Source organism: Leucoraja erinacea, chromosome 21 (assembly GCF_028641065.1).
Source record: "Leucoraja erinacea ecotype New England chromosome 21, Leri_hhj_1, whole genome shotgun sequence".
Taxonomy (NCBI): Eukaryota; Metazoa; Chordata; class Chondrichthyes; order Rajiformes; family Rajidae; genus Leucoraja; species Leucoraja erinaceus.
In genome coordinates this window covers 26994887-27009093 of record NC_073397.1, presented here as the reverse complement: position 1 = coordinate 27009093, position 14207 = coordinate 26994887, and the positions used below count along the sequence as shown (strand labels likewise).

Genomic DNA, 14207 nt, shown 5'->3' with positions numbered 1-14207 from the left:
GCTGGCATCCGTCCATATGATCAGTCTGTTCTTAACATTCAAAATAAACTATGCATTTCTCTTTAAATGATGCAAAATATGGTTGCTATTTCCATTTTGAAATGTTTTATTTGAGCTTGTTTATACAGATTGTTTAGCAGTCTCCAAAAAAGAAACTCCCCACAGAATAACCGTTCCCTTTTTATTCCTAAATTCTAGCCAAATGAATTCTGATTGGCAATAGATTATGTTTTTCAATCTCTGTTCTATTCTCTTCTATTCAGCCTTCCTGGAAATTTGGTGACAACATTGTTCACCTCCCACTCAGATGTCAGCCTAAGGCATTGTTAAGTCTGTTAATGCTCTCGTCTCCTTTGCCGATCACACAATTTATTCTCTACCACACTCATTTTATTCCGATTACTTTCCACACTTATACATAAATGCAAACGCCATGCTCCCTGTTGCCAATCTTACATTCTAAATACTATACTTTGGTTATATCACCCTTTTTCTGTGCCTGGCTAACCACGGAAAACAAATGAAACTGCAGATGCTGGAATCTCAAACAGAAACAGAAATGCTGAAAAGATCATCAGTGGAAAGAGAAACCATTTAACATTTCAGGTCAAGAGACCCAGATTTCTGATGAAGGATCTTTGACCTGACACATGAACTATTTCCACATGCTGTATGATTGGCAGATTTCTTCCAGCATTTCTGTCTTTGCTTCCTACAAACCTGACCTGTTCCACTTGTTTTCTGCTTCCTTGTCTTTCCACCAATTCCACCAATTCAAATCCCATTTTCTAGTTAGTATTCCACCAGCATGATCAATAGTTTCAAACTTGCTCAGATGTTGCCTAACCTTGTAATACATACTAGAGTAAATATCTGATAATCCAATGTTCTACTTCTGATAATTCCAAAGACTCTGCATTTTGCTCGCCTGGGGATATTTCCTGCATCCTCTTGAAGCTCGCTGGAATCTCCTTGGCTGCATTGTCTTAACTCACCAGGATCCCATTTCCCTCACTCTCTTGAAGCTATCTAGGACCCTCGTGGCTGCATGCCTTTAAAACCTATGTCCTCTGTAGGGGCAAATGAAAAGGCCATGCGGAGTTGGTGTTTGAAGTAAGACCACCTGAGCGCAGTTTTGGTACAGCTTTTATATTCTCAGCTGAAGGTGGCACGGTGGCACAGCAGTAGAGTTGTTGCCTTGCAGCGCCAGAGACCCAGATTCGATCCTGACTTGTCTGTACGGAGATTGTACATTGTCCCCGTGACCTGCGTGGGTTTTTCCCGGGAACTCCGATTTCCTCCCACACTCCAAAGACGTACAGGTTCGTCGGTTAATTGGCTTGGTGAAATAGTAAATTTTCCTTAGTGTGTGTAGGATAGAGTTAATTTGCGGGGATCGTTGGTCGGCACGGACTTGGTGGGCCAAAGGGCCTGTTTCTGCGCTGAATCTCTAAACTAAACTGACAAGATGATATAGAATCTAGACTAACAGTAAAATTAGGTGTTGATTACAGAATGGAAGTTACAGTAAGACTTAATTAGCTAACAAACTAGGTCTTGATTACAGAATAAAATGATTATCCACAAGTCCAATTTAGCTGAGAGTAGAACCAATTTTCTGTTACAACAATGGGTATCACATAATAGCATAACATAATCAATGAAGTTCCTGAAACTTGGGTGCCATCACTGTTGCATTCCATGCCTCTACTTTTAGGTTTTGTCTGCTGTTCCCTATCATCAATTGAAAAAACTAGGCTTGTATTCACTGGAGTTTAGAAAGATGAGGGGGGGATCTTATAGAAACATATAAAATTATAAAAGGACTGGACAAGCTAGATGCAGGAAAAATGTTCCCAATGTTGGGCGAATCCAGAACCAGGGGCCACAGTCATAGAATAAAGTGGTGGCCATTTAAGACTGAGGTGAGAAAAAACGTTTTCACCCAGAGAGTTGTGAATTTATGGAATTCCCTTCCACAGAGGGCAGTGGAGGTCAAGTCACTGGATGGATTTAAGAGAGAGTTAGATGGAGCTCTAGGGGCTAGTGGACTCAAGGGATATGGGGAGAAGGCAGGCACGGGTTATTGATAGGGGACGATCAGCCATGATCACAATGAAGGGCGGTGCTGGCTCGAAGGGTCGAATGGCCTCCTCCTGCACCTATTTTCTATGTTTCTATGTTTCTATCACAATAGCACAATCCACATCCCTCTTTACTAGTTAATGGCCCTCCCTATTCTTTCCCCTACAACTGCCCCATTTCCCGCGGTCACTTGAGACGGAATGGGACTTTGTTTGCCATGTGCTTGCGAAACATACCACATTTACTGGAAACCATATATTTAATACCATGTAGTTCCTTTAAAAAGGTGAACTAAAAGTGTAATCACAAGAAACTGCAGATGCTGAAATCTTGTGTCGAACACAATTGTTGGAGTAACTCAGCAGCACCGGCAGAATCTCTGGAGGACTTGGAAAGGCAACGTTTCCAGTTGTAACCTCTGTATTAAAAGTGTTTTGATGTATCTTCTTATCGAGTCCACACACAAGATTAGAAGTTGTTCAGTTAGTGATGGACACACTTCTTGGCATCTGCATACGATGGCGTCGCTTCTTGTACGTGGTGGTGGAAAGATTGGTGCAAACAGGGTCGCGACGTGAACGCTCTTTCCTTGACCCCTTTGGTGTATTAAAAGGAATAACATGGTGCAGAAAATCTGCCAGTCTGGTTCCACCAAAGTTGGATTAACAGCTCTACTCTATTTCTAGGCCAGAATTGCAGAAATCCTTTTGACTTCTACACCACATCTCCAGCCACATTTATTTCTTGCAATTACTTCTTATTTTCAAAGTCCCTCAAGATACAGAATAATGTGTCTTATGGGTTTTAAGGTGATGTATCCATGTGCCATTTCTGCTAAGCTACTGTATGGACCATGGGATACTATTCCAAATGCTCTTTCTCCAGTCGATGCAGTCATAGGTTGAAGAATTTCATGGGGCATGTTGCATTTTTTACCAAGGAGGCTTTGAGCACATCCTTGAATATTTTTTTTCTCCTGCCAGATAGTCTATTTATGTGACAGAGCCCAGAATACAGGCTCCATTTTTGGGAGCCTGGGGTCGGTCATGCAGATGGCTGTGGGGCTATCTAAGTGTAACTGGACACAAAATACTGGAGTGACTCAATGGGAGAGGCATCATCTCTGGGCAGAAGGAATGGGTGACGTGTCGGGTTGAGACCCTTCTTCAATCTCGACCTGAAACGTCACCCATTCCTTCTCTCCAGAGATGCTGCCTGTCCTGCTGAGTTACTCCAGCATTTTGCATCCATCTTCACTTTAAACCAGCATCTGCAGTTCTTTCTTACACATTGACATTAGTTCATTTTTTCCTCCAGTCAATTTGGATATAACATCAGCAACCTGACAGCATGGTGCAGTTTACAGACACCGAAATAAAGTAATATTGATCCATCGATAGCAAGAGGGTTTCAAGTGACAGCTTCAGGTTCTGATAAAATTACTACATCCTTTTCAGGAATCAGGCCCGACAGATGACTCTGTAAAGAAGGGACCTGAAACTGAAGAAAATTCAGTGCAGCAACCGAAAAAGGTCAATGGCAATTCAAAGCAGAAAAAGTCCGTTCCAGAAGAGGAAATTCGGAGAACAAAATCTTTGGAAGCTCTTCCTCCCACACAGCAGCCAAACACCACTTCAGAACCGATACCAAATGGCAGCAATAACCAAACCAAAGAAACTCCTGAGAAGAGACTGGAAAAGAGACAGTCATTTGGGATGTTCCTAAAGCAGTTGGTACGTTAAAAGAAGCTCAGATCTAACAAGTACCTGAAGTGTTTCCAACTTGAACATTGAGAAAAAAGATTCCCATTTGTTATTGGTTGTGAACCTTGTATTTTGTAGAACTTGAAAGATAGGTTTGCTTCTGATTTGAATGATCCTTCCAAAGTCTCTAATCATTTTGTATTTCTATAATATATCCAGCTGGGCTAATGAAAGAATTTTAGGGCTAGCCATATTTTACTAAATTGTAGGGCCTTCAAAAATTAATTGTAGAAAAATTAATGAATTCGTAAATGAAAAAATTAAACTTTAATAAATGGTCAGAGCTCAGACTTGCAAACAATGGAACCTGTTCTAGTGCAGGCTCGAAGGGCCGAATGGACTACTCCTGCACCTAATTTCTATGTTTCTGTTGCAATTTGAAAAAAAAGATGCTTTTATGTTTGAACTGCCCATGCATTCAGTTTTTCTTTGTCTAACTCCAGTATTGTGGTACCAGACTAAAGATTGGAGATTAGCACACAAATGACCTACAAATTGTAACACATTAAACTAGCACTATGTGGGAAATATACCACCTCTATGTGAGGCACCCAGGCAAAAATACCTATCGCTTACGATGTAGCATGTAATAAAACAGGTCTTGTACAGGAAACCTTTCACGGACTTTTGGCATGGCATAGTGTGGAACTCCAGAGGAAGTCAGCACTGCCATGCCAACATGGGCTATAGACCCCATGACTATGGGATAGACAAATTCAGGACTAGCAAGAAGTAAAAGGTGGACATGAAGGAGTATTGGGCAGAAAGAAAATCATGGAGAGAGGATTGCAGAGGGCAGAGCAAGTAGATGCAAGATGGGGAGGTTTGCTCAGGGGAATGCATGCGGTGCTGGTGGAGAAGAGAGTCAGTGTGGCGGATATGGTCAGGGAGGAAACAAGGCCTACAGGCCATTGGTGTCAAGGGGAAAGGTCATTGGGAGTAATCAATAAGAAGGAATACTTAAATGAGAAGCTGCCTGGAAAAGGAGAGATCCATCAGCTGCTCACCTAAGGTCAGGACCTCCGTAAGCAGTGAAGGCCAGTCTTAGTATACAGTGTCGACACAGTGGGCTGCTCTGAGTAGCATAGATTATCATAGGCAGTGGCAACGCAATGCATGTCCAGTGCTTCAGTGAGTTGAGCACCATCGCTACAGAGAACCCACATCTGCTGAACTTTAGGATGTTCATAACAGCATTTTTTAATAAGATTCCATCACGGACCATATGAAAAAAACATGGTAAAATGTCATGAATTGCTTTCAATTCTATTCCAAAGCCACCCATATCAGTACAGATGAATATGTTGGATTAATGTGCAAGGCTACCTTTCATTGCAAGTAACTTCTTATCAATGAATTTGAACTAAATTTAGATCTACTCATCCAAGAGTCGGCAGCAAACATTGTAAATCTATATTTAACCAATACTGATTACGTATGTACATAATTGGTAGTCACTAGTTCAGATAGAAATAATATAATGCACTATAATCTATGATCATAACACCACAGTACCCCAATTCCCATTATAAACCAAGTGCTGTTTAACTCACATTCTGGATCAATGAGCACAGATGGCTCTGTGTTTAGATTTTCCTTTTACGTTTTGTAGCAATCCCCTGGGTATGTGTCTAAAGTCTGGAAAAATACACCAGATATAACGAGAGATGAAGGCTTAATGAAAGAAGAACTGAAATATCATCGAGAACTAAGGCAATGTTCTTCCGCAAGCATCTTTGGCCTTTGTCAGGAAGAAGCTTCTAATGACTATTTACAGCTTTTGATTAGTAGCCAAAGAAACTCAAGTTAGACAGTTTTATCATAAGATTTTTTAATTTGAGAAAATAGCCAGAGTACGTTAAAAAAAAAAATGCATGCTGCTAACCATTTGTTTACCCTTCATACAAGTTAAACATGTTTTGATGTTTAACAAAAAGCAGTGGTGTAACCTTAAATGATAGCAGAGTTATCATTCATTACCACACTGGCAATGAGCATATTAAAGAATGTGATGATTATGATGTCTTAATTGAACAATTAGATCTTATCCCGATTCTTTTCAAGGGTATTGCTCTGCTGCATTTTGAGTTTATTTTATTGTCACGTGTGCTAAAGTACAGTGCAAAGCTTTTGTTGCGTGCTAACCCGTCAGCAGAAAGACAATATATGATAACAATCGAGCCATCCATAGTGTACAGTGTACAGATACATTATAAAGGGAATAACATGGATAACGTTTAATGCAAGATAAAGCTAGTAAAGTCCGATCAAAGATATTGCCCATTGTTTTGCTGTACTATTTCCCTTTGTTCTCCTCCTCAATGCAATTGCGAAGGTTTAATTCCCAGATTTTGTAGCATTGTCAATCTCATTTATGGATCACTAAGGGGTGCCACAATTGGCCTCAGCAACCCGAATTAGGGGCAATCCCACTGGATATTTGCTTTTGATTGTTGTCGAACAACTGGCTGCTTTAAGGATCCAAGTGTACTGTAGATGTCAGCATGGCAGGTCTGTGATGACCTTGATGGTTGATCAGTCTGCTATGATTCATTGTAATGTTCGCATTAAAAAAATAATGTCAGTTTGTGTGAGGTTCAAGGATAATTGTGAGTTTGGCATACAAGTAAAATATTCATAATAGATTTTCTCCTGGAACAATGTTGTTTTTCTTTGAAAAGAACCAACTGTTCTACATTTTCCACAGCCCAGTAACCTTGAGTGAATGCTGTGGGTAATTTCTGTTTTAATCTGCATTTTTTTTTAAATTCAATATATCACTAATATAGCTGCACTATGGAGAGTAAAGTAAATTAAAAGCAAGTCTTTGCTGTGTTTGCTGATGTAAAACAGCAACTGGTAAAACTACCATGGTAGATTCTAGCACCTCTACATTAGGCAAAGGAAAATCACTCAAGGTTCCCATCCACAATTGCCAAAGTAGTTGCTACAATTGAAGGCATGAAAGACTCCACAGTTAAATAGGTCATCTGTGTACACTGTCATCCATGAATAAACTCGAGTGGTCAATATACTGACCACAGTATACTTGCCACAGAAAGCAGTGGAGGCCAAGTTAATGGATATTTTTACAGCAGAGATTGATAGATTCTTGATTAGTACGTGTGTCAGGGGTTATGGGGCAAAGGCTGGAGAATAGGGTTCAGAGAGAAAGATAGGTCAGCCATATTTGAATGGCAGAGTACACTTAATGGGCCGAATGGCCTAATTCTGCTCCTCCAAAGTTCACTGGATAGCAACCTATTTGGCCCTTTCAGCGGGTAGGGGAGAAAATTAAGAAATGTATAATGGTAAATTTCTGATATTTGAGGCTGAGACAGACCAGGTTGAAAAAGTGGTTAAAAAAGCCTACCAGATCCCTGCTTTTATTTATGTAACATATTTATGCTAAATCTTCCCCCATTACTAATTGCATGCCTGAATTTAACTATTTTTCTGTGCAATAAATATTTCACACCAGACCACTAAAAATAAACAACAGAGGAATAACATGAGTAAAAAACATAACAGAAAGGAAGTCATGATGAAACTTTGTATAACACTGATTTAGACAAAGGGAGGACAGATGCCTGTTTTGGGTGGCAGATTCCAATTTAGTTTGTTTATCATCATATATGCCAGAGTGCAATGAAATTCCTTGTTCACAAGATGCTCATAGAGTACATGGCAATGATAGATACAAGAATAAATATAATGATGAATGCAAAACAACAGAAAGTGCAGTGTAATCTGAAGTAGTGAAAAAAAACTAATGATCAATAACAGAATAACCAACTGAGATAGAGTTAACATTTGGATGGCACAGTGGTAGAGTTGCTGCCTTACAGCGCCAGAAACCTGGGTTCGATCCTGACTGCAGGTGCTGTTTGCACGTTCTCCCTGTGACCGCGTGGGTTTTCTCCGGGTGCTCCGGGATTCTCCCACATTCCAAAGACGTGCGGGTTTGTAGGTTTTACGGATTCAGTAAATTGCCCCTAGTGTGTAGGATAGAGCTGGTGTACGGGCTGATCGCTGGTTGGTGTGAACTTGGCAGACTGAAGAGCTCATTTTCACACTGTATCTCTAAAGTCTAAAGTCTAAAATCTACTCAAATATAGAATGAAGGTGAATGGCAAGATAACCAAAAGTTATTGAGGAATGGTTAAATGCCAGGAATAGACATGTAGGCAGACTGGGAAAGCTAGTGGCAGCATTTCAAAAGGGACTTGCCTAAGTATCTGAAAGGAAAGAATGTGCTGGGATATGGGGATAAGGTGGGGAAGAATAGGGGGCTGCAAAGTGTAGAAGCAGGTTGTGTTGCTGCCTCACAACTCCAGTGTCCAAGGTACAATCTTGACCTGTCCTATAGACTACATGTTCTCTCTGTGTCTGTGGCATTATCCCATGTTCTCTTGTTCCTTCCACAGATCAACAATTGATGGTCAGTTAATTGGCTGCTGTAAATTAGCGCTGGCATAGCAGCGGGGTTTGTTGATGTCCATGAGAGAGAGAATAAATTACAGGGAATCAGATCGGTCTTGACCCGAAACGTCACCTACCCATGTTCTCCAGAGATGCTGCCTGATCTCCAGCACTTCATGTCTATTCAAGTTACTGGGAAATAAGTGCTGGAATGGATTGATAGGATTGTTCCAGGAATCACCATGGACTCCATGGATCAAATAACCTCTTTCTATATGGACGGGAAAGGAATGGAGGGTTATGGTCTGAGTGCAGGTAGATAGGACTAGGGGAAAATAAGTGTTCGGCACGGACTTGAAGGGCCGAGATGGCCTGTTTTCCGTGCTGTAATTGTTATATGGTTATATATTGGAAGGAACTGCAGCTGCTGGCTTACACCAAAGGTAGGTACAAAATGCTGCGGTAACTCAGCAGGACAGGCAGGAGGTAGACACACAAAGCTACAGTAACACAGCGGGACCGGCAGCATCTCTGGAGAGAAGCAATGGGTGACGTTTCGGGTTGAGATCCTTCTTCAGAATTCTTCAGGTCAGGCAGCATCTCTGGCGAAAAGCAATAGGTGACGTATAGCATAGAACCTCTTTCTATGTTGTAAGGAGATACAAGACTGGAAGCAGATGTATTGCTCTTGCACAGAGCTAATGGAGTCCCAACAGGCCAAATGGCCTCTTTCTGTTTAATGTCTATCTTGTGATTTCCAGATTCACTATTGAATTGTATAAAGATTGCTGAAACTGACATTGTAATTATTAAAGTCTCCATTTTAATTTTTCTGCTTTGCAGGGAGGGAGAAAGACAGCAGATGCCGCTGTTCAGACAGATCCTGTTGTTATCCATCCTGCAGGGAAGACAAAGTGATACCAGGCTGCACCACCAGCACCCCAGCCCCAGAAAGCTGGGCAACAGGCTTTAATACTCGGTGAAAACACATACCATTCACTGAAGATGGACACAAAATGCTGGAGTAATTCAGTGGGGCTGGCAGCATCTCTGGAGAGAAGGGATGGGTGACGTTTCGAGACGAGACCTTTCCTCAGCCTGAGGAAGGGTCTTGACCCGAAACATCAACCATCCCTTCTCTCCAGAGATGCTGCCTGTCCCGCTGAGTTACTCCAGCATTTCGTGTCTACCTTCGGTGTAAACCAGCATCTGCAGTTCCTTCCTACGCATGCCATTCACAGGTCTGATTACCCCTTTTGTTTCTGTACGCAGTCAGGCCATGCCTGACAATATCATCCCAATTTAATTTCCAGTTCAAGGAGGCTGTAGCAAACATCTGAACTTTTTACATTACGTTGATAGATTTAAATGACATTATTTTCTAAGTATTACATAACTGTGGAAATTCATACAGTGCACTAATCGTATTGGTAATTACTTTTTTAATTCTTTTTATAATAACATCAGATACTTATTGCAGGAAAGCATGCTGGTTTTTATTTAAAGTACTTTTCAAGATAGTTGCACTTCGTAGGGTTGGAATGCCATCACAAATCGGCAGTGTTGAGCAAGAGCAAGAACATTATTGCCATCAATGTGATATCTTGGAACACCCAATGAAGTAAAACGTGTAACTGCTGGAAGAACACACTGGTTCAAGCTGCATCTGTGGAGGCAAAGAAATTATCAATATTTTAGGTCAAGACCCTGTATCAGGACAAGGGAGTAAAGGGAAGATAACAAGTAAACAGAAGTGAGGGGGAGGAGTGGGACAGAAACCAGGAGGTGATAAGTGAAGACAGGCACAAAATGCTGGAGTAACTCAGCGGGACATTTCGTTTCGATTGAGACCCTTCTTCAGACTCCACAGATAAGTGGAACCAGGTGAAGGTAGGCATGAGGGGCAGATGGAGAAGGGGAAGGGAGAGGAAGAGAAGAGTAGGCTAATGATAGATGGAAACACCTACCCTACCCTTCTGCCAACTTTATCTGTTACCACTGTCTCCATACTACCCCTCCCCTCCGCACCTGGATCAATTTGATGAGTGGGTCGGTGACAGTCAAATGGATCCAGGTTTCCACCTTTCAAATAGATCCACCTTTCAGCTGCCAGCACAGTCTCATTCCCCTCTCCCACTTCTGTCTACTCTCTGTCTTCATTCATGGTTCTGATGCCAGGTCTCACAGAACAAAGAACATAGAACAGTGCAGCACAAGAACAGTGGGTGTCACGGTGGCGCAGCGGCAGAGCAACTGCCTTACTGTGCCAGAGACCCGGGTTCGATCCTGACTACGGGCGCTTGTCTGTATGTTCTCCCCGTGACCTGTGTGGGTTTTCTCCAAGATCTTCGGTTTCTTTCCACACTCTAAAGACGTACAGGTTTGTAGGCTAATTGGTTTGGTATAAATGTATAATTGTCCCTAGTGTAGCGTAGGGCAGTGTTAATGTGCGGGGATCATTGGTCGGCGTAGGCTCGGTGGGCTGAAGGGCCTGTTTCTGCGCTGTTTCTAAACTAAACTAAACAGGCCCTTCGGCCCACATTGTGCTGAATACGATGCCAAGACTATCTCTTATCTGCCTGCACATAATCCATATTCCCTGCATATCCATGTGCCTATCCAAACGTCTCTTAAATGCCACTATTGTATCTGTCTCAACCCCAAACACCAACCATCTCCTCTGCCTCCACAGTTGCTGCCTAATCCATCAAGATCTTCCAGCAGTTTATATTATCATCCAGATTCCAACATCTGCAGTCACCTCTGGTTCTACAAGTGTTTGGCTCATGTGCTCTGTAGTCAGTGGTCTGTAAAATGCCTCCAACATTCAATGCACTGAAATTTATTTTATATTCCACGCCACCAATTTGGGATGAATTTCTTTGTAATTCTTGTTATATGTTAGATGTTATATGTTAAGGAATGAATTGAGTGTATTAACATTAAATCCATGTACCAGGATGGGGATTAGAGTTGGGATTACATTGAGTTCTAACATTGTTATTAATTGTTATAAACCTTAAATTTAATTGAATTGACGCTCTTAAAAATGTTTAACCAATGAATCCAGATTGAAGAAAGATAATTTAGGCTGTTTCTGTACACCAGGGGGCAACAAAACCTTGATTTGTAGGGAAGAGCCCATTTTTGATTAGTTTTTCAAACTTTTCATTTTGGGGGGATTTTATTTCAAATGGTCTGAAAACAGTTCCACATTGGCATGTTAAAAATCCATTTAATTATGCCTGACACTTTAAATGCCAGTTGAAATTATCTGCAAATATCTTGCTAATTCAGTGCTCTGTACATTTGGAATTAAATATATAATTTGACCAATTAAATTTGATGGCACATTAGCAGTAACAAAACATGAAATTACATTAAACAGATTTCATTTTTTTGTATTGCATTATTATTCATAGCTAACAAAACTGTCTTCCGTTAGTTTCTGACAACAAGGGTTCAACATTTTTTAAAGTTAAAACCAGAAAAAAATGTTATTTTACCATAAAATAATTAAGGTATAAAGCGTTCATCGTGTGTTAATTACGCTATTAAAACATGCAGAGAACTAGGAATTTCAGCAACTCATAATGAATTGTTTTTCCTTTGGGCACTTCCTTTCAGGCTGTGTGCTTGCATTCTTTCTGATTCATTTGTACACAATTCATTACTTGGAGCAATTAAACTTATTTTTACCGTTCAAAATCTTTTCGGTGTTCCTTTGTTTATTGAAATGCCCCCTTTTAAAAAAATCAATCTTACATTTCACCTAACATCTGTGAAATGTTCTCTTTTGTCGGCTTGCTGTTGAAATTGATCAGTACTTGTGGTGTAGCCTCAGACATTTGGTAAATCAACTACCAATTAACCAGTTAAATATCAATCAAAATATTATCAACAGTGCAATGGTTTATAGTGTAACGTACATTTAAGAATGCATCCCTTTTTCGCCGAAGAAAAGCCCCTTGCTAGTATTTTACTCCACTGGAATCTAGTATGCTATCTAAACTGCATATCCCCATTTAAGCCCTTCGGCAATGAATGTGGGCGACCTACTTAAATAGGAGATTCACAACTCATCAATTCTCCCAACAGATTTCCAATTGATTATCAGGAATTTTGTTCGATATATAAACCTTCCCCGAGGCAAAAAGCAATACCAAGAGTGGCACTTTGGTTGATGTCAGCTAATTCAGCACAGCCCAGAAAAGAAATCCAGGAATTCCTTAGTGACTGTTTGTAACCCCTATTGTCTCCGATCTATTTAAGGAATAGAATGTATGATTCATCACCATCCTTCTATAATACTTTTTATATGAAGAATATTATGTAGAGTTATTTTGGATTGGAAAACACTCCAGCCAAAAGGAATGTTTCCAGAATTTAGCTTTAGAGCAAGTAGTTTGGATTTACGCCCAATGTTTTCTTAGCAATTTGAGAGGGAAAAAATGAGAGTTGATTACAACACACACGAGGTGATAAAAGCTAGAAACTAAATGTACTAACCTGGAACACTATGAAATGATTTGTTTCGAATAAAATGTATCTCTGTTATTAGCCACTTTCAATGACATTTTGTAATATGAAACACCACACATTAAAAAAAAAAGGAATTCCTCAAAGGATTGATTTTGGCGGTTTTCCTGGACTGAATTTAAACTCCCAGAAGCAGCTGTTTTGAAGTTGTTGCACATATTAAAATGTAAATATGTCTGGTTCAGGAATTGAACCTAATCTGGTTTTCAAGTAGACTTGACCATCCCATTCAAAGTAAGTGGGTTGTTCGTATGAAAGGGCGTTTGCAGTTTAACTTCTTCTTTCAGTTTAATTTAATAAACCTTTAATCACAAGTGTCTTAACATTCCAATTCTCGGGACATCCAGCAGAGGGATATAATGCATAACACACATACCTTTATAGCATTGCTCCTGATCCAGGAGAATCACACCGGATGTATCCTGGACAAGTTTACAAGAATCTTCATAAGTGATAGGAGCAGAATTAGGCCATTCGGCCCATCATGTCTACTCCGCCATTCAATCATTGCTGGTCTATCTTTTCCTCTTAACCTCATTCTCCAGCCTTTACCCCATAACCCTTGACACACATACTAATCAAGAATTTATCTGTCTCTGTCTTAAAAAGAGACCCACAGCCAACAGCAGCCATCAATTGACGGTAAACTCTCAACTCAGCTTGCACAGCAGCCAGATTGTCGCTGGGGAACCTTCACACCCTACAACACCCCTGCTTCCCGGCCATGTGTGTGACCCCATACCTCCCCTCTCCAGCTCCCCGCTCATTGCACCGGCGCGGGGGCTCCAGAGCCTTCTGTGGCAATGAATTCCGCAGATTCACCACCCTCGGACTAAAGATATTCCTCATCTCATTCCTAAAGGGATATCCTTTAAATCTGAGGCTATGACCTCTGGTCCTAGACTCTTCCACTATTGGAAACATCCTCCCCACATCCACTCTATCCAGGCATTCACTATTCGGTAAGTTTCAATGAGGTGTCCCCTCATCCTTCTAAACTCCAGCGAGTAGAGGCCCAGTGCCGTCAAACGCTCATCATATGTTACCCCACTCATTCCTGGGATCATTCTCGGAATCTGCTTCTCTCCACGCCACATTATGTGATCTGTATTCTTATTTTCTTCCTACACATCCTCACCAACATCCAGGACCACAAACAAGCATTGGGTGCAGCCATGCTGTCCACATCTTCCCAAGATCTCTCATTGACTAGGTGCACCTTCACAGTCCCATAGATGTCGGACGTGACTATGGCTTCTTGCTCAACAGCTCTCCAGCCGGTTAATCAACCTTCCTTTGCGATTAGGCCCTGCCCAATGGAAACTAACTTTAATTTCTCCAGGACATTCAGCAACCATCCTTCTACATTTTCAAGCCACAACAGCCCTTTCCTGTCTT

The 14207-nt window shown here is 41.0% G+C and overlaps 1 protein-coding gene across 5 annotated transcripts in view; it reads left to right on the top strand.

Annotated features, from left to right (window-relative positions):
- Positions 1 to 12321, top strand: part of bcas1 (brain enriched myelin associated protein 1) — a 91376-nt gene extending 79055 nt beyond the window's left edge. For 4 of the 5 annotated variants that reach the window (XM_055652455.1, XM_055652452.1, XM_055652454.1 and 1 more), the window contains 2 exons: positions 3543 to 3818; positions 9114 to 12321. In XM_055652455.1, coding sequence (XP_055508430.1) covers positions 3543 to 3818; positions 9114 to 9188 — 351 coding nt within the window. In that variant the 3' untranslated portion in view covers positions 9189 to 12321. The remainder of the gene's footprint in view (positions 1 to 3542; positions 3819 to 9113) is intronic. The other variant, XM_055652456.1, reaches the window with a different exon arrangement.
- The last annotated feature ends 1886 nt before the right edge of the window (positions 12322 to 14207 follow it).